General features: G+C 42.1%; 1 protein-coding gene across 1 annotated transcript; it reads left to right on the forward strand.

Moving 5' to 3' along the window:
- The first annotated feature begins 8713 nt into the window (after positions 1–8713).
- Positions 8714–9007, forward strand: LOC129335142 (cytochrome b-c1 complex subunit 6, mitochondrial-like). Its single transcript, XM_054987594.1, has one exon. The coding sequence runs from the start codon at positions 8714–8716 to the stop codon at positions 9005–9007; it is 294 nt and encodes a 97-aa protein (XP_054843569.1).
- The last annotated feature ends 12517 nt before the right edge of the window (positions 9008–21524 follow it).

Below are 21524 nucleotides of genomic sequence, written 5' to 3' on the forward strand. Positions count from 1 at the left end.
TCAAGTCATAGCTGACTTATGGCAACCCCTGGTGGGGTTTTCATGGCAAGAGACTAACAGAGGTGGCTTGCAATTGTCTGCCTCTGCAGCCCTGGTCTTTCTTTGAAGTCTCCCATACAATTACTAACCAAGGCCAACCTTGTTTAACTTCTGAGATCTGAGAAGATCAGGCTCATCTGGGCTACACGTCAGGGCATACCAGAACATAATAGAGGTATTATTGTCCTCTTGAACTGAAAGGGAAAATGTAGTCACTACACTCAGGCATATGCCAGTATATTGACCTCCACCACATCATAAAAGTTTGTCTCTTATTACATTATGCCAATGTTTTTCAGATGCTTTGAACTGGGAACAGGAGCAAAGTATATGCATGAGACAGTTTCTTTCCCAGCTCTGTAAAACAGTGGCTGGAAACCATTCTTAATGGAATTGTTTCAGGACATGCTCCATCATCCAAAACTAATGTGTTGGTTGTTGTTAACTGGCCCTCCCTACTTCCATTATTGGCAGCTATTGACCCATCTACAGCCACAATCAATAGTGTTAGATCTTACATATTCCTTAGCTAAAAAGAAGACTTACATGTAAAAGTTATTAATCTGAATAAATTATTTTTAACTATGTTAAAATTTGTACATCTTCTCAATTGCTATATCAGCAAACCAGAAGGCTATAGTGTCCTGCTGTTGAATGCCAGGGGCTGGTAACTAGAAAATCAACTATATAAGTAAACCCTAGATGAACCAGCAAATCTGGCATGCATTGCCAAGACCTGGTTTGATCATGAGGAGCAGCAGAACTTGGAGTGTGTATCCCATAATTCTCAATCTGAAACTATTTCTGAAAAATGCCTTGTCATAGAATCATAGAGTTGGAAGGGGCCATACAGACCATCTAGTCCAACCCTCTGCCCAGTGCAGGATCAAATCATTCTGTGTAATTAATAGAACAAAAAAAATTATCAGAATTACAGGATTTTTCAGAATTATGGAGGAACCCCTTAACAATAACAATAACGATGATGATGACAATAACAACATTTGATTTATATACCGCCCTTCAGGATGACTTAACACCCACTCACAATGGTTTACAAAGTATGTTATCATTATCTCCACAACAACAATCACCCTGCGAGGTGGATGGGGCTGAGAGAGCTCCTAGAAGTTGTAACTGACCCAAGGTCACCCAGCTGGCTTCAGGTGGAGGAGTGAGGAATCAAACCCAGTTCCCCAGATGTCCTGCATGCTACACCAAAAATGGATGGAATGGAGGGGTACTTTCTGGAAGTCTGAAGGAGATGTTTTTAGAGAAAATGGTACAAGATTCTTCATTCTCCTAAAGACTTCCCAATTTTGAAGGGGATTGGACAAAGTGGTCTGAATTTGCAGACCCCTGAGCAAGGTGTCCCCAGCCATCCTGGTTTCCATTGTTTCTTTTGGAGAAAAATGCCACATTTCTTCCAGGGCAAAGAAGGCAACAATAGCCAAACAGGATCAATGTTAAAACTGGGAAATCAAACAGAACCAATGTCAACCCAGATAATTATTTTACTGTTAGTCATGATGGGTGGCCTTTTTGACCAAAAAAAAAATCACATATAAAAATGTCAGAATTTTTTTAAAAAGTTCACAAAGAACTTTTTACAATGCTCACCATGAACAGTAAAACTGGGCACTGTACTTGTGAAAACAAAATTTTTAAAAGTAAATGGTTTGAATGCCAATTTTCATCTCTAATGATTGAATACTTTATTATTGTCTCTTACTTAATAATCCAACAGCCATGCAAGAAATGCAACATCAAATAACTTTCTAAAAATAAATTATTTCGGGAGGAAATGCCAGGAGGTGAAACGCAACTCATCATTCCCTCTACTCCAAAATGAAAACATCAACAAAAGTTTGCAACCATGAAACCTCTTCAATTCTGTACAGTTTTCTTTCATGAATGGTGCCTTTTACAGCTGCTAAAAGCTGCACTGAAAGATAAAGTGTCTCACATTAAACCTAAATCATGTGAAAGCCTTCATCTGGTATTTAGGATAAATCATATGATTTCAAATGACACAAATAAAGCCACAATTTACCAGTGATGAAAAAAATCTGCATCTTGTTGCCTTTTCACCTAACTTTGGAATAGAAATTGGTAAGATGACTTTACAAGGCAGGAGGTTTTAACTGAGGGGGTTGGTCCCTGATCCAAAGTCCACAGGCACTCTAGCTTCTTCTTTTGTAGCTGATTCCATGGTGGTCAGCCCCATCCTGCCTGCATCAGATGACATCTGACCCATCCTAAGGCCTATTCGTAATTTTCAAACCAGATGATGCATCTCCATCCATAATTTACTTGATCAAAGCCTTAGTACAGCTTTGGAGCAGTCTATCTGGTTGAGTGGACATTCTACAGAGCAATGGCACTATGAAATGCCCTGAACTGTGTAAGCAGTCGGCCCGGCCTCCACCATATTAATAGCCATTTTAATATGGTTGCTTGTGATATTAAAATATCACCAGGCCTCTGGATTTAAAATGGCTGCTGTATGGCCACCAGAGAGCCTGCAACAGTTGCTGAGTCCCTCCTGGGAGAACACTGCATGCATGGAATGCTGCACAGGAATGCGGAGTGATTAAGAGGTGGTTGGATTTGCAGCCCCTCCAGCCCCATAGGTGTCCAGTGCAACAAAGGTCTCGCAGATTCATTCCCACTTAACACATTCCTTTCCCTTCATCCGTGATGAGATCTCCTGTCCTTGATTGAGGAGCTAATCAAATGACATTCACAAGTTCATACAGTTGTTCCTTGGAAAGTACAGTCCTCACTCCCCACCTAAAATTCATCAACTTAGCTCTGGTGGGATTCACTAACAAACTATCCCTTTTGTGCAGCACTAGAACATGTTTTGCATTTGCTTTCACACACCCCAGCAGCTACCAAACAAGGTACTCAAACCTTTTGTCAAACCCAGGAAGTGACTGTTGGAGCCTTTGTTCTAACAGCTAGGTGGGATCTTCCACCTCAGGGCACCTCTTACCTATAAATGTAGGGCCCTGGCCTAATTCAAATCATGCACGCTTCCTGAGTCCAAGCGCTGCTCCCTTGGGGTTGCTTCCCTAAGTCTCTCCCTCTCTCCTGGCTGAGAACACTGGCATTTGAAGCTCTCTCCCTCCATGGACCACGCTGCTCCTCTGATTGGTAACTATACTTCCTTCCCCCTCTATTCCAACTTCTGGCTAGCTTCCTAGGACTCTGTGTGTGTATGTGTATCAACCATTTTCAATTAGCTTCTTGTGTATATGTTAGTTTTTTCTCTTTAAATAAAATTATTCTTTGACCTTAAAAACACCAGCCTCATCTGCTACCTTGGGGAGGGGGCCTGGCAGAAATTGGTGATTTCCTGCCTGTTACCCTTCTCGCATAGCCATTCTCCTTGCTTCCCAATTCCCCCACAAATCATTTTATTGCAAGGAGACCAGTTCCAGTAACAACTGGATTGTAAGGACATTGCATCTGTGAGCTGTGATGTTTCATTTGTGTAGTACTTCTTGAGCATCTTTATTTATTTAATCATTTACAAGCTGCCTTTCTTCCAGGCAGGAACTCTAGGTGGCTTACAATATAAATAAAATAATCATAAAGGAAGTTTAAAAACACAGTTTAGAGATGCCAATAAATGTAAATAAAAAGTTAATTAAAAGCAGTCCTAAGTTCCTGACTGTCCCATCTTCAGCTGCCTCCTAAAGATTAGCAGTGAGGGGGTCAGATGTACCTCTTGGGGTTGCTGTTCCATAAACGTAGGAATTGTGTACTCTTGTGCACTCACCAGGTGAGCTTCCTTAATGGATGGGATAGTCAGGAAGGCCTCTCTCTATGATCTTAATTCCCAAGCAGGAACATATACGAGAAGATGGTCCTTCAGATATCCTAGGTTCCAAGTCATGTAGGGCTATAAAGGCCCTGGATCTTTGGATGTTTGTGAGTCTTCTCAGCACAGTTTATGTGGCAGTATAAGTTGTTACCACAATACTAAAAGAAAACTTTAAAAACTTTGTCATGGATAAAGCTCACTGCAGTATGTTGCTGAAACCATACAAACCCATGTCATTCACAGTGAATTCACAAATAATTTCCTTTTTGCAAATAAGACATTTGAAAAATTTAACTGATCTAGGGTGTATCCAGTGATTTCATATGATATTTGAAAAGTGAATTGATTTACCATTCTGAAATTGCCATTTTTTCAGGTTGTGCATCACATATTAATGATTTGTTCACAGTTTAAAATGTTTGTGGTAGTCAGACAACATGCCCACCACAACAGAGATGAAATGCATGTAAAATGCCATGGAAACTTGCTGTGTGACCTTGGGCCAGTCACACCCACTGAGCTTAACCTACTTATAAGGTTGTTATAATGATAAAATGGAGAACAGGAAAACAGAGTATGCTTCTTTGCACCTCCTTTGGGGAGAAAGATGGGGTGCATCTTAAATAAATAAAATAAAGGGGGGTCTGGTGCTAGTTTTTACCTTCAAACAATATTTTATTTCAGATAAGAATATATATTACTATTATTTCAAAACTTCAAAGAACGATCTATGTGAGTTTTATATAAATTATAAATTTGTATTTAATAGACTTTTGCATTTCTTTCATTATTAATTACAATACTTTGGAAAACGAAGTGCTTCATAATCATTGTAAATAATATGAAAACAAAACAGATTTCGAATCTAAAATGCCGATAATGAAAACAACTCATGATTCTCTTTCATTTTGTTCAATGTTCTTTCATTATCACACTCTTGCCTCTATTGGTTTTACTTTTACAAGGCAGCCAGTGTTCTCCTAATAAAAGGTATAGGCAGAGAGCAGTCTTTCTTAGGGGGTGGAGAAAGAGAGGATCTGGAGTTTCTTGACTGACTGCAAGCTATAACCACTAGGGTGACATACATGTACCTCTGGCTGGGAGATAGGGTTGCCAGGTTCCTCGATCCCTCCTCCCCTGCCTGAAGACCAGCACCTACCTTCTAGATTCCCCCTTGCACACGCACAGCACACACGTGTGTGTCCCATCCTATGCGATGATGTCACTTCTGGGAAGTGACATCATTGCATGGGTCATGTGCTGCCCTGGGAACACTCCCATGCTCTGCAGAGGGCCAAATCAGACCCAATTCAGCCTGTTTTCGGCCCAAATGAAGCCCAAATCAGCCTTTGGACCCACTGCTGCACTCCACAGCAGCCTGATTTGGCCCAAATTGGGCTCAAATCAGCACTAATCGAGCTGCTGAGGAGCACAGGATCACTCCCACACTCAGCAGCAGCCCGATTTGGGCTGAATGTGGCTGAATTGGGCCTGATTTGGGCTGAATATGGCTCGATTCTGGCCAAATCCAGCCCGAGTTGGGCCACTGAGGCAGTGGCCATGCCATGCCACCTGGGAACACACCCCAGAAGGTGTGTTCCCCCAATGGCCAGGTAAGCAGAGGCAGGGGTGTAGGGGTGTAGGGTGGGAGCAGGGGATCCCCTATCTCTTCCCTGCTGTGAATGAAGGCGAGCGGGCTATTCTCTGTCTCAAGTTGGAAATGGGTGCCTCTCAGATGAGTTTTTAGTTGGTTCAATCCCCAGACAACAGCCAATGCTGCTTGTTCAATAACACTATAGCAATTTTCTCTGGGGAGCAATTTACGACTCAGGTATACTACAGGATGAAGAAATCCATTTTGATCTTTCTGCATCAGTACAACCCCCAAACCAAATGGGCTGGCATCTGTACGGACTATGAAAGGCTGAGTGTAATCTGGAGGCTTAAGGATCAGGGCCTAAGCAAGATTTTTCTTAAGAGTTTCAAAGGCCCTCTGACACTCATATGACCAATGAATCGTAATCCCTGGTAAAATTTTGACTCCATATTTTATCAAACAAGACTATCACTTGACCAAATAGTGTAAGTCCTGACATCAATGGTGTGTTCAGATGAATATCTTCTAATGAGTTATATGTCATTATCTACCAACACTGCCCTTCTCCAATTTACGTATACCAAAGTCAGTTTCTATATAAAAAAAGAGAGAGAGAAGGGGCACAAATACATGTTACCACCATGATACTCTTGAATGTATGATATAATTATTTTATGTTTCTTACTTGATTCAACTATAGGACTGTCTCAGACCTCATTCTTCCTGCATACGCACGCATACAACAATAACCCAATGGATATGAAAAAGCAAAATTGATGAATTCATGCTACAGTTATCACAAGGACACAGGTGTAAATATTATGCTATTATGGCATTAATACATTTTGACGCAAAGAATTCTGAAATAAACTGCTTCTTCTAAAAATGTGGTCAGATGTCGAATATGAAAACTAGCTGCTGTAGCATAATTGTTAAGTGGCTGGGCTCTGAGCTGCTGGTTCTACTCCCTCTACTGCCATGAACTCTGCAGGTGGCCTTGGGTAAGCCACTTCTCTCAGCCCCCGCATCCTAGCTGTATTGTGGTGATAATAATAACACTCACTTTGTTAACCCCTCTGGGTGTGGCACTGATCTGTCCAGAAGAGTAGAATATAAACACACGGTTATTATTGTATTATTATTAAAAATCTAAAATGTGTAGGATTTGTGAGTGTGACAGTGAATATTTGTAAAAATTGGACTGAATTATTTTTATCATAAAATTTGTCTGTTTCCAACCTCATGGTTCTTACCTGTAACTGTCTAGAATTACTAGCACTAGAAAAAGATGATTCTGAATTTGTACCAGAGTTGCATCAGATTCATATTTTCATTCACAGAACTGTACAATGGCTGACTTCCATTGAAATCCCAGCTGTTGTATTCTATTATGATCAGAGCCAAGCAAGTTTTGAAAGGCTCACTAGCAACTGCCTCCCAAGGGTAATGGGAAATTACCTGCTTCTGACAGGTAACTTGATCAATTAATTATACAGAACATTTTGGACTGGTGTTCTGTTATCTACACTAATTACTCAACAAAGGCTGCTCCTGCCAGGTTTGTCAGCAAGATGAACATTTAATGCAAATGTAGTGATCATAAAAGAGGCCCAGCTGAAAGTGCTTCTCAATGAATGTATCTAATTATCCTCATCATCAGGATGGCCTGGTCTAGCATGGAATACACCATGCCTCTCCATGCTGCTTGCCATTTTGTTTCTGGGTGTAACAAAGAAGAACATGAGATAAAAATTGGCCAAAAGCCCATTTTCCACCCTGGTTGGGTGTGTGGGGTGCTTTTGACCCCACTGCTAAAGGCAAGAAAATGAAGGACTGGGGAGTTGGTGGCAATGGGACATCCTAGCCAAGGTAAGGTTGCTCCAGTTCACTCATTGCAGGCTTTTCCTGGCATCTGCCTGCCCTCCCATCCATAAAACAAACAGTGTAAGATTAGTTGCTTTCTTCAGAGCCTAGCTGGAATATTGGGAGTTTCTGTGTAAATGACATGAACGGAGACCATCTGTTTCATACTGCTTGGATTAGGGATGGATAGTCCTTTGGGAATGGGAAGGTTCTTACTAGGTATTGTCAGGAATGGTGCAAGCTGCTGTAATGAACACGAAGTAAAAAACTTTGTGAGACCCTAAGGCATCTAAAGATGAAGGGAGCCACACTTATTGATGGTATGGCCAGGAGGTTTCTGAGAGGACTCCCTTGCTGCTGGGCAGCAACAGTTGAATGCTCGCAGCTATGCAGCATGGGGAGAAAGGGTAAAGTTTGGCACCTCTAGGCACATTTTGCTGTGCAGGCAAGGACAACTGAGGCATGGCAGGTAGACTTGTGCGTTTCTTTGAATCAGATAAGAGTTAGTTTCACATTCTGGAGCGTGCCTATTTGTAAGAACCAAGTCAGAAAGAGAGAGATCCTTTGCAAGTTATCTTGTGCTAAAGTATAGTGTAGTTATTTATACTATGTTATTTCTTTCTTACTTTCTTAGCTTTTCTTCTTGAACATAGTATCTGTTTTGTGTGTGCTCTTTGTTTTGTGTGTGTCTCCAATTCTTTCTGAAGCATTTTACTTTTTTAATTTGGATTTCCCCTGTCCCCCCAGCCCCGCACTTTGCTTTTGTTTTTTGGCTTATCATCTATCTTGCTTTCTTCTGCACACTAGCTCTTCGGAGGCTAATTTTTTGTTTAACCTATTCAGTTTTGCTTCATTCGTTCTTTATTGTTTCAGCGTGTGATTGACTGAGTTGCCCAAGTGCGTCCTTGAACCCTTTTGTTTTTTAATTGTGCCTCCCCTCCCTACTGAAGCTACTGTGGTTCTTTGGGATTTACAATTAATTTGAGATTTGTCTGTCTTGGGTAACTCAATTTGTGTTGTGTTGTACGTCTGAGTGTCTCAAGTGTAATCCAACCACAACATTTTAATTTTATTTATTTTCTCACACAGTCCAGGAATAAAATTAAATACATTTCATGCACACATTGTAGTGTCTTATTTGAAATCTGTGCAGAAACACAGCACATCATGACTGGCTGAGGATTTTCTAGCTCTGGTGGGAAGAATGTGCAGCTTGGCAGAGGCAAATCTGGCAGAGAGAGAGGGAGAAGAAGGGGTAATTTTGAAAAAGCTGCAGCAGACAACTGTAATAGAAGTATGTGAAGAAAATGCCTTTTTCTGATTTCTGGTGATCCTCGTGCATCCTTCTGGTGCTGAGCCTGGGTTGAGGAAGAGTGTCCAAGATGGGGCTGAGTGACAAGAAAGAACTGGAGAGCCAGAGCAGGGACCCCGAGGAGGAGGAAAAGGAAGAAGAGCCTGTGGATCCATTAACTACTATCAGGGAGCACTGTAAGCAGACAGAAAATTGTGTAAAGTTTTGTGAAATTCTAGAACGGTGTGATGCTCGGGTGTCATCAAGGTCCCACACAGAAGAGCGTTGTACAGAGGAGCTCTTTGACTTCTTGCATGCTAGAGACCACTGTGTGGCTCACAAACTCTTCAGCGTTGAAGTAACTCCTTCCCTTCTGCGTCCCTGATGAACACCTAAGCATTTCTAAGTAAACTTGCTCTTTTACATCTGTCGCTTGAAAATGTGGAACAAGGAGTTGGCAGTTGTAACTAAATGTGCAGGCACTGTTATCCCAATTTCTCTACACTCTGTGGAAGATACATGGCTATCAGTGATTCTCTTGCTCTCCATATTAAACATATTTCATGTGAAAATGTTTATGAAATATTACAGCATATTCTGCAATTAAATATATACAAAATTAAGAAGTTTTTAAAAAGAAAATTGCCTTTTCTGATTCAAATGCAAACTGTAGCCATGTTTCAAATCTTTGGTTCAGGCAGAGAAAGAGGCCTGAGAACAGAACTTGTTAGAAGCCCTCAGTACATAAGTGACCTTGGAGGTAAGAGTGTGTGCTGCCTCATTAGCTTGTTAGAACCTCCCCGGGACAGCTTTTGAGCTTCTTGAACACTCAGCGCATTTTGCATCTGTGGGAAAGGGGTGGAACCAAAGCTGCAGATTGGTTTCACTTCTGCTCACTTACATACTCACTTTACATACTCACTCTAGCAATGGTGATATCGGTTTTGGGGGTCCTGATTGGCTAACAGGCCTGGGCCACTTAGGCTCCCAAAACTCATAAAAATAGCTTACCAACATGGAGCTCTAAGCTTTTAGCTTCTGTGTGAAGCTTTAGTTTTCTTCAAGCTTTCAGCTTTGCTATGGCTTCAGTTCTGGCTATGAATCTGAAAGATGGATTTGCCCTATGTCACATTCCTGTGTCCAAGATCTGAGGCTGAGTGCAATAGATGTTTGAGAACCATTATATCTTGTTTCCCAGGAAGGTCAGACCAGAGAAATTAGCTTTATTATTGGCAGATAGGGACAAATTCATTAGGGGCGTGCATAATAGGGGGGGGGAGCCAAAATTACACCCAGAACTCGGTAGTTCAGCATGTTAAAGCAGCTTCTGGAACATTGAACCAAATCTGGGAAACATGGCTGTAAAGACCCTCCCCCCCTCCGGAAAAAAAATTATATGTTTCATTCTAGTTCTTAGTGCACAGAGACTGTGCAGGCAGGCCAGGCAGTCGCGGGCCATCTGGCAGCATCTCTTGTTTTCCTTAACGGCAAGTCTGTCTGCACATCCAAAAGGGAGAGACTGAGCCCTTAGCATTAACTCTGTTGGTGGGAAGGGAATGTGCATGGCACGCAAGAAAACATTTTTTTTCCAGTGCTTCCTGGGTAATGGGGTTATGGCATTGAGTAATTTATAGGGATCAAAGGTTTGCTTTGTACCAGGGAGGGGAGCAGCAGACATCATGGTGCCATCAGCACTAGTATCACCATCATCATGCCCAGGCTCCAGAACTTACTGGGGGCTGTCATTTGTGGGCCACCTCTGTGGCTGTGCAGGAGTCGAGAATTCAAACCACCCTGGCGATCCAATCAGTGATGGGCTGACCGGACTTGGGGGGTGGGTCGTGCCTTGGACCTGTGAAGAGTAAGCTGGGTATATAAAGGGGAACCAGCTGGTCAACACCAACAGTTGGCTCTGACCGGCATCCTTCCCTTCCCACCCAGGTGTTGGTCAGGGTCTTGGTACAGTTCACAAGTTTGGAGGAGAGGCTTCTGGACAGATTATTGTTGACTATGGTGAGGGTGTGTTGCATTTACTATTGGGTGAGGTGGTTTTGGCATTGGGCACAGATCCCTTAAGAGGAACCAAGGCCTGCGTGCGCTGTTTCCCCCATAATGGGGGATCCCCTTAAGGGATCTTGGGGCGTGGCATGTCAGGAACAAGCACAGCTTGGGGGCTGCCACTTCCAGGTGACAGAGGACCCACACAGAGTTTTATGCCCATGAGGAATCCCACTTACTGTAATCCCACAGTTCCCCTCCTCAGACAGCAGGCTGAGGGGGCTAGAAGGGTCATCAGCTGGCAGGTGGGCCAGCTTCAATCCATGCCCTATGCTGTGTCAAAGTTCCTTCTGTTGTAACCAATAAAGCTGTAGCCTTTTTTACTCCAGCTGTTGCCTCTATGTCTTTGCCTTGTCCCTACCTCTCACCCTCAAACTGGCCTCACAACTCTTTGTGCGCTTTTATGCACAATGCAAGGAAAGGCCAACCTGGAAACTTTCTACATGCACCCCCCTAAAATCCATTACTTTCCAAATTGCAAGGATTGCCCCCACTGTCATAAAGGCAAAAAAAGATGAGGTCAGACAGATGGATGGTGATGATTAGAGGTGTGCGATCTTGGTCCAGGACCTAACGAAAAAGCTGAAGTTATGCCAATCTGTCTTGCACCTAATTAGATTGTCCTGGGGGATGGTTACTTGATCAGTTGGTGTGTGATGGCACTTGGAGCTAGAACACAGTACTTCTGCAAAGTGAACCAGTTGAGCAAGTCCTGAAGCTCTGCCAAGCCTTAGTCTAAATGGGGTGAGGGGTGATCTGGCTTAGCTGTGTCTGCCAGTAGGTGCTGAGGTTCAGGAGGGTCTGCTCTACCCTGGCCATGGTCCTGCAAGGAAGTATCGTCATCAGTGTCCTTACTTGTGTCTGCAGAAAGATGCCATGCTGCCAGACTTGTACTTTGCCTTCTCTGTGCTACTTCTGCCTGGGTCTTTTGCTGACTTATGGCGAACCTATGAATGAATGACTTCCAAAATATCCTATCATTAACTGCCTTGCTTAGATCTTACAAATTGGAGGCCATAGCTTCCTTTGTTGAGTCAAGCCATTTCATTTGGGGTCTTTCCCTTTTCCTGCTGCCTTCCACCTTTTCAAGCACCATTGTCTTTTCCAGCAAGTCTTGCCTTCTCATTATGTGACCAAAGTATGATAGCCTCAGTTTTGTCATTTGAGCTTCTAGGGAGAATTCGGGCTTGATTTGCTCTATAACCCACTTATGGTATCCATAAAACTCTCCTCCAATGCCACATTCCAAAATATTCAGCTTTCTTCCTTTCAGCTTTCTTCTACATAGTAATAGGGAATATCAATATATGAATTTTCTTGGTCCCAAGTAACACATCATTATCCTTGAGGATCTTTTCTAGTTCCCTCATGGCTGCCCTTCCAAGTCTCAATCTCCTGATATCCTGGTTGCAGTTTCTCGTTCAGTTGATGACTGAGCCAAGAAATAGAAAATCTTTAGCAATTTCTTCATTATCCATCTGAAAATTGTGTAATTCCATGATGTGTTAGGTGCCGTCAAGTCACCTCTGACCTATGGTGAATGAAAGACCTTCAATACATCCTATCCATGATAGTAATTACTTTTGTCTTCTTGATATTCAGCTGTAGTCCTGCTTTGAAACTTTTCCCCTCAATCTTCATCAATAGTCATTTCAAGACTTTGCTATTTCTTTCCAGTAATGTGGTGTCATCTGCATATCTCAAATTGTTAATGTTTCTTCCATCAATTTTCACTCACTTTCATCTAAATCTAATCTAGCTGTCCTTACTATTTGTTCTGCAAATAGCTTGAACAGATAAGGAGATAAAATACATCCTTGTCTGACTCCCTTGTGAATTGGGAACCATTCTGTTTCCCATATTCTGTCCTAATAGTAGCTTCTTGTCCAGAGTACAGGTTGCGTATCAAAACAAACAGATATTGTGACATACATATTTCTTTTAACACCATCCATAGCTTTTCACCATTCACACAGTCAAAAGCTTTGCTATAATCTTCAGCCTGCCTCTCCCTTCTGCCCAAGTGGAGTTTGAACCAGGAGCCCCAGCCATTCTATCTCTTGCCGTTCCACTGAACCATGCTGATCTGCGTGATTGTCTTAGAAAGCCACATGTTCACATGCCTGGCCTGAGCACTTTGGTTCAGGCTCCTAAGTTCTCACAGGCCTAGTTCTGGCTTGCCATCCTGGGAATGGAATGCACAGGCTTGTTCAAGAACCGGTCCATCCGTCAGTGGCTTGTGGTTGGACTGCTCCTTCCTTTGCTCATTATCTCAGCAGCGCCCTAACAGTTTGTTACTGGATTAATCATTTGTGAGGTATGGGGTGCTTGAATGGACTATATTTTGCCTTAGTATTTTGTCTTAGCACTTTGCACTTTCAGAAAATATCGGTATGGACATTAAAAACTGTATGAGTAAGGCATAGCACATAGCACTTTAACTGTGTCCTCCCCTTAAAAATGAAAGTACTGTAGAATTTTGACGCTGCTGAATGGTCTTTGTGCGGTCTGTATTATATAGCATACAACGTTTGTTAATTATAGTACTTCAAATAATCACACGTGATTGAAATATATGACTGTTGTTTAATGTTGTTAGTTAGTTTTCACGAATACCGCTTGCTTTGGCACCTGATTCTGACAGGGTGAAGATGGGGTGGGCGTTGTCACCTGCTCAGTGCCTGATTCCAGTAGGTTGAAGGGGGCGGGCATTGCCACCTGCTCCGCTCCTAATACCAGTTGGGTTAAGGCAAGGGGAGGGGATTGCCACCTGCTCCACTCCTGTTCCCGGCCTGGGCTTCCCACCATGGCATGTTTTCTGGAGCGATATGGTGAGTTACCTGGGCTTTCCTCTGTGGCAGCACCCTCTGGAGGTGCACCAGGGTATAAAGTGAGTCATCTGAAACACGCTTACTCAATTATATAGTAAGATACCTCAATAGGCTGACAGCCCTAGAAAAGATGGCACCTCACAACACACATACACATGCTCTTGCTTGGACACTTGTTTTGGCCATTCTGTTGAAACCATTACTCTATCAGCATGTGAGAGACTTTGCTCCATGTCAGCCCCTACAACGACCAGAGCTGCCTAGCATGGTTTTGAACTTTCTGAGTATTAGCAACCTGGAAGCTTCTTCAGAGAATGCAAGTTAGCAAGTATTTATGTCTAGTTAGATCGTTTTAGCTAGAGTTAAGTAAGCTGTTGTTATTTTATTGCCTTTTGCTTGTGCCTCCTAGAGTGGTTACTGCCCTGCATACACTCTCCTGAATTAATAAACAACACTTATATTTAAGTCTGGTGTCTGGAGTTACTGACCGCTTGTGTGCCAAGTTCTCCCAGAATGAACCTGGAGACTGAGAAGTCTCAATGAATTAAAAGACCTCAACCCTCCAGAGGGCTGCTGGGGTCTCGAGTGGCTGTGTTCAGCACTTGGGAATAGTAGTCGGAGGTTGAACCTGTACACAGTAATATAAACAAAATCTTGTGGGACACTCACAATTGTAAATTGATTGTTTTAGCAAATTACGTTGATTGGTTATAAGGCCATTTGGTGATTAAGTATCCACAGACCAGCAACAATGACTCAGACTTCTGACCTCTGGCAGGCTTCTGGATTAGGGAATTCCTGGATTTTGGGGGTGCAGCCAAGGGAGAGCAGAGTTTGGGGAGGGGAGGGACCTCAGCGAGGTATAAAGCCATAGAGTCCATCCTCCAAAGTAGCCATTTTCACTAGGGGAACTTATCTCTGTAGTCTGGACAGAAGTTGTATTTCATGAGATCTCCAGGCCCCACTGAGAGGTGGGCAACCCAAGGTGGGCTACCATATATGGTTATTAAATATTGTATGGCAGTTTTCAAATTCTGGAACCAGTCCATGCCAGTCTTTCTTTTAGCAGGTATTGTTTCTTTTGAGGCACTTCAACTGCCTATCAATAAGGCTTCTAAAGGAGCAATCCTAAACAGATTTACTTAAAAATTATTCCCATTTTATTCTAAAGTGTGATGGAAAGGGCCAGTTCCAGTTCTGCCACTCCTAGGAAACAGCCAATGAGAGCTGAGGCTCTCCATTGGCGTAATTAATGAGAGGTAGAAGATTCTTGGTTGCTGAAGAGTTGCAGCAAATAATCACTGGATGTTGACACTTGTTAATCTATAACCATCCACCATTATAAGGAGGGCATAGTTATAAATTTACCTCTTAACAACAATGTATCAATATGTTTAGCTAATTCACTCCTCTGTTATGCATCATATAAAAGTTATTTTTTTTCTGTTTGAACCTTGGCTGGCTTGAAGTGCTAGGCTGAGGAGAAATAACACACAAGTGAACATCAACTTTCTGTTCACAATCAATGGGCCTAATTTAACTAAATGGTGGCAATCTTTCCATTCCCCAATAGCTGTGGACAGTAGCTGGGTGAGGGGTAGTTAATATAGGGAACTGGCTGCCAGTCTGGTGAAGTCCCTGTGAAATATGAAGCCCTTGTGAAGACAGAGGGGACTTGAGTAAGGGCTCTCTGCCTGATAATTAGGGAATAGATGGTGACTGCCCTGAACGATACATGAAGCCCCAAACCTGGAGGTTTTTAGTGAGTGCGTGTGTGTAAAGGGGTCACGGATGGGTTCATTCCCAGGGAAAGGTTCTTAGGACTGCAGCCTTACAAGTGCAATCCTAAGCAAAGTTACACACTTCTAGATCAACAGGCTTAGAAGGGTGTCGCTCTATTTAGGATTGCACTGTCAGTTGCTAATGCATTGGAAATGGAAATTATTTCTGTTTACTCCTAATGTGAGGGTGGGGGCATTAGAATTGTGCTGGGTGAGGAGGTGGAACTCAGGGAAATGCTCTTATTCTCTTATTCTGTTTGGTAAAATGCTCCTGGCACATCTCTCTGGTTTTAGTATAAGTGTCCCTCTTTCTTCCAGTTAATTGAAAACAATTCTCAATCACCCTCCTGTGTTTAAAGGCTCCAGGATGCAAATACTTTTCCCGCCACTCTATCAGGGGTTTAAAGACATATAAACAACATCATTGTTTGAAGAGCTGACAAATAATTCAAGCTCCCCAGGATCCTCTTGTTTAGGATTTTCCCAATTAGGCATTTTATTTGATCTTCGGGTCTGGGTGAGCCACAATTCTTTAAAATTGAAGAAGAGATTAATGGACCAAACACAATGGCTAATTCATCTCCAGGGTTTTGTTCATTGCTTGCCTTTGCTAATTTAATAGTGATATAGCCAAAGTCCAATAAATCAAAATGAGAATTAGGCTTAGAGCAGCCCATATTGGAAAGAAGTTGCAGTTTGGAGGGGAGCACATTTTATATGCTGACTTTATGCAAGATTTTGATGGAGAATATACCCAAGTCCATTTATTAGAAAATAATATTTTAAAAATGAAACTATACCTAAGTGAAAAGAAATATTCCCACATATTCCAATAGGGTTCGGGGGGATAAGTCCCAGGCAAATATCAAAGAGAAACTGATGCAAAGTAGGGCACAGATAACGGAGCAAGCAGGTTTTTCTTAATGGCTGCACTAGAATCTGAAATTAAGCACAGCAGGTAGGAAGACACTGCGGGGAGTTTAAAAGGTATCACACATCTGTATGCTAACAAACTTTGTTAGAGGCCCCACACTGTTTGTATTGACAAGAGGGAATTGTAGATATTGTGCTGTTTTTTATGTTGACCCACTCTACAGAAAATGCAAAGAGTACTTTCAAGCCCATATTGCTCCCCAAAAGACACTTTTTACTATTCACTCTTTCTATGGAGTGGTGCATTTTGCCCAGCTATATCTGCTTCTGTTTCTACCATACATACTGGATGTATCTGGTGAAATGTGAAGTTAGATCCTAGAATGTTATACACATACACTTTGCCAAATATTTTGAGGTAAGGGGATCTCTAAGGATGTTCCAAGAAAACCATTGTAAGTTATTGTGAGACAGCCCCAAAAAAGTTATCTACTATATCTAAGGCAAAGCTCTTTCTTAAATAATTCAATTAAACACTGTGGTTATTATCTTGCCCTTCTACTGGGAAGCTCAAAGCTGCATACCTGGATGGCCCCTCTCTAACTCTGAGGAAAGTTAGGCTGAAAAATAGCAACGTCTAAGGTCAACCATGGCTGAGTAGTGATTTAAAGACGGTTCTAGTCAGAAATGCTAACTACTCTACCATATTAGGTCTCTTAAAATTAAAATTAATTTCAACATATTGTAAAATAGGTACCAGTGACCCAAGTGTTTCCCAATTATCTTCCTGCCTTTGTACTGGCTATGACAGCATATCCTGCCTGTGAACTTTCTATAGAATCTAATTGGCCATTACAGGGAACAGTATACAGGTTTAGAGTTAGTAATTTTTTTTCACTCTTATCCAGGGCTTTTTTTCTGGAAAAAGAGGTGGTGGAACTCAGTGGGTTGCCCTCAGAGAAAATGGTCACATGGCTGGTGGCCCCGCCCCCTGATCTCCAGACAGAGGGGAGCGGCACGGAGGGCAATCTAAACTCCCCTCTGTCTGGAGATCAGGGGGCGGGGCCACCAGCCATGTGACCATTTTCAAGAGGTTCCGGAACTCCCTTCCACCACATTCCCCCTGAAAAAAAGCCCTGCTCTTATCCACTCATTGGTCAGAACACTGGCAGGCTACAGCAATTGTGTAGAATACTACCTATGAATGTAAAAAAAAATCTTCATAAGAAAAAGACTAAAGGCTTGCTTTGACAAAAATGAAAGAATGAAAATTGAAAAGCCCGCAAAGGTTGCCACATAATCATCTATTGCCTTCCCCTTAACTTGTACTTACCATTCTGATAATCACTTTTGCAATATTTTATTTGAAATATGAAAAGTCCTGATCCACTTGGGATTAATTGAAAAGGAATTGTTCCTCACAAACGTTTAGCAGAGGCTAACATCATTCTCAGTAAAATCAGTAAATAATCAGTAAAAGTACAGCTTTGCAGTTATATAAACATTTGGTACTAAACCAGCTGCACTGCAAGCATCCTATTTAAAGTGTCGCCATGAAACTTTCCGTATTCAGTAATATAATTCCTAATTAGTTGAGTAATTAGTCAAGAAAGCCCTAAGGGTAATTTTATGTAACTGTCAGTGCCATCCTAAATAGAGTTGCACCTTTATAACTCCATTGAAGTCATTGGGCTTAGAATGGTATAATTCTGTTTACGATTACACTATACGAATCCTTGCAAATTAGGGCAGTATGCAAGGCCTGGCATCAAACTTATTTCTGTCAATGAACTGTCCAGAAGTCAAGCACTTTCAAATGTTGAAAGAAATATAGGCCTAGCTCATGGGGGGGGGGGACATGATTGCATCAACTTTTCTAACCACTGACCTCAATGTACTGATCTGAAAGTCAGAAGACAGCTTACACAAGCTAATCTTCCATATATAGATCCAACTGTTATTTTAAGAAAGAGATACAGGAAGTACTTATATAACCCCATTTCTTGTCCTTCACTATGTCATGCTCTCTTCTGGCCATGTTTAGTTGCCTCCCTTTCAAAGTATGAAGACACATTTATACAGCTACCAGAGACCTGGGCCGTTTCCACACCACTCACCTTCTTCCGGAATGGGGCGCAACATCACAAAAAAAACCGCGGAAGATAGCGTCTTCTCACGCGAATTTTGTGCAACATCGCGCAAAACTCATGCGAGAAGATGCTATCTTCCGCATTTTTTTGGTGATGTTGTGCCCCATTCTGGAAGAAGGTGAGTAGTGTGGAAACGGCCCAGGATTTGACATCTTTACATTGAATGTAAGTAGTAAGTACTCCATCTTCAAGTTTCAATGAAACCTTGAGATAGGTTTTAACTTCACCTGTTGTGGCGTATTATTTACATTGTTGAAGGATTGCCACTTAACTAGACTGGGTGGGTGCTGGAAAGATCTAAATTCTGTAGATGGTTGCTAAAGGATAGCTTAGATAAGTGTAACTTATTATGTAACATGAATCAGATATCTTTCCCCTCGAATAAGAACTTCTCACCAATGCTCGCTGCTTGAGCTATGACTATTTATTTTAACGTAAACAGATTACACTGGTAGCTTCAAAGAAGTTCCAGTGGGGAGTGTCATCATCACTTCCTAGCACTTGCTTAACTTTTGAAGTTCGCTTTGAAGTTAGTCATTCAAAACCCATTATCTGTTTTGCAGATGTCATGTACTTTGATTATTTTGCCAACTCACAAGGTCATCATTGCTCACTGCAACCACATGAGGCAGTAAACATCAGAATATGAGTGCTGGGGGCAGCAGCAGAGAAAAGCCTTGGTCTCTATGGCCTGTCTGAATGCTTCCTGAGAGCATCTGTGGGAAACAGGATAGCGAACTAAATGGACCATTGGTTAGCTCTATCAGAGCTCCTTTTATGTTCCTATCATACAAAAATCTATTTGGTCTACATAACACTGATTCTGTTTAATAAAAATATGTTAGTATGACCTAATTCATTATTCTAGGAGACAGTATTCCATTCTTTAGCAAGGTGCTCAAATGGATTGTGGCTAACCAGCTTTATGAGGTCATAGGAAAGAGAGATTATCTAGATAGAACCTCTGGAATAGCCTCCTATTCAGTGCAGGAAGTACAGTCAAAATAGGAAATCCAGCAAGCCCAGATATACATGCATATGCAGAAGCACTTGTGTGCATGGACAGAGATCTTTGGATCCTAGTATTTACTCTGCTTTTCAGCGTTAAGGACTAGAGATGGGCACGATCCAAAAAAAATTAACGATCAAGCTGATCGTGGATCGGCGATGATCCCGATTTAACAACCTGCACCAAGCATCTCCCGTTCCCGATCCGTGGATCGTGGAGGCAAAAGCGGAGAGGTGCCCCGCTGTTCCCAGCGATACAGGAATGGTGGGTGATGCCAGCGGCATCTGTGTTTGTGTTTGGCCGTCTGTGTTTGGCTGTCAGAGCTGCCTATCAGGGTTTGCAGGGATGAGATTGGAGTGCCCATGGCTACAGAACAACACCTCCCCCCTACCTCCCCTGGCTGTCTTCTCCCAACTGGTGACTGCTTTGCTGCTCCATGGTTGGAAGGAAGCCCTGCTGATCAAGGAAAGCTGGGCTTCCATTCGGGTTTCCAGGGCGACAGAAGGAGGGCAAACAGAGCTCAGGCATTCCCCTGGCTCCGTTGCCAGGGGAATAGATTGCTGGCACCTGAGTGTCTGGATCCCCGATCCAGGCCCCTCCTGATCGCTGGATCGTTGGCCGTGGACGATAACGATCCGCCGGGTCACAATCGCGCGATCGCCATTATCATGGGTTTTTTTCGATCGTAATGCGGATCGTGCCCATCTCTAGTAAGGACATCTACATGAGTCATATATACACAAATGGAATTCAATGTATTTTAATCAATGTTGTACCTTGCCCTGAGCCCGCTTGTGGGGAGGGCAGGTTAAAAATAAAATAAATAAATAGATAGATACAAATCAGTGGAAGTTGTCTGCAGAACTAATGACAAAAATAACAAAGATGTAGAGGAGTTAGCCGTGTTAGTCTGTAGCAGCAAAATCAAAAAGAGTCCAGTAGCACCTTTAAGACTAACCAACTTTATTGTAGCATAACCTTTCGAGAATCACAGTTCTCTTCGTCAGATGCATCTGATGAAGAGAACTGTGATTCTCGAAAGCTTATGCTACAATAAAGTTGGTTAGTCTTAAAGGTGCTACTGGACTCTTTTTGAAAAATAACAAAGGCAACTAAACTCAGTGTAAATATATCCCTTTCAGGTATGATAAGGGAAAGCAGCTGATGTAGCTCGAGAAGCAGCAGAAGGATGAAATGCGCCAAATGACAGGAGAAAGATGGAGGTTAAAACTTGAAGTACTTAGCTAGGATGGTTTTTAATTGAACTTCTTTGATTGCCAGATTGTTGAATTTCATAAACCAGGATCCTCTAATCTCACTTTTCAAAGAGTGCAGAAATTGGGCTTTACTCAGGTTAAGCACAAGTAAGTTACCTATTCAAGAATAATTAGTTTGCAAAATCTTTGGCAGGCAGTTGCTGATTTCATCAAATGCATGAAATGATCACACACAGGTTGGTCTTTGACCCTGACATTCTCAACACATTTTTCTCCTTAGTTATGCTCACCTTTTGGCCAGTTGCTCTCTTTCACTTACCCCATTTGTAAAATGATAGTATCACTGGCCTCTATGGGGAAGAAAAGCAAGAGCATCCCCCCCCCCCGTAATGATGCCATTTAAATGAGTTGACACAAAAGTTAACAGCTATTTGACAGAAATAAAGGATGCCCTTGCAGAATAATTAATTAGGCTGAATTAAAATATACAGTGTTTTCTGACAATTTTGACGTAAATATTGGATACAAAGCCACCTAATAATATTTTTAGAACTCTCACCACAGCTAGGACCAAATGAGCTGTACCTCCACTGAAGTGTTGTTTCATGTATGTGTTGCTTCTATGTTACTCCAGAAGCCATATGTGAGAAATGACTGCTCTTCTCAAGCCCTTGATCACAAGAAAGAAAGTCCAAGGGAGCACCTTGAAGGGGTGAGCTCTTAAATTTTAATGATTTCATGCCTTTTTCCAAACACAGAAAGACGAAGAGTCAAATTTCCAGTATAACTAATGTTGTCAGGTTTAGAGTCACACCTCTTATGAATAGTCCTATTTATCATAACCTCTGCCTTTAAATAATCCACTTCTCATCCCTGTTTGTCAACATTGTGTTTGATGCCAGAAAGATTTATTCGAAGTGCAAATATTATCAGATACCTACTGTTCTTCTGTAGTACCTCGGGGGAATTCAAAATCGGCCAAC

The sequence above is a fragment of the Eublepharis macularius genome, chromosome 8 (assembly GCF_028583425.1).
Source record: "Eublepharis macularius isolate TG4126 chromosome 8, MPM_Emac_v1.0, whole genome shotgun sequence".
Classification (NCBI taxonomy): Eukaryota; Metazoa; Chordata; class Lepidosauria; order Squamata; family Eublepharidae; genus Eublepharis; species Eublepharis macularius.

Excerpts from the sequence above, each read along its gene's own strand:
- LOC129335142 (XM_054987594.1), top strand. The coding sequence starts at position 8,714 with ATGGGGCTGAGTGACAAGAAAGAACTGGAGAGCCAGAGCAGGGACCCC.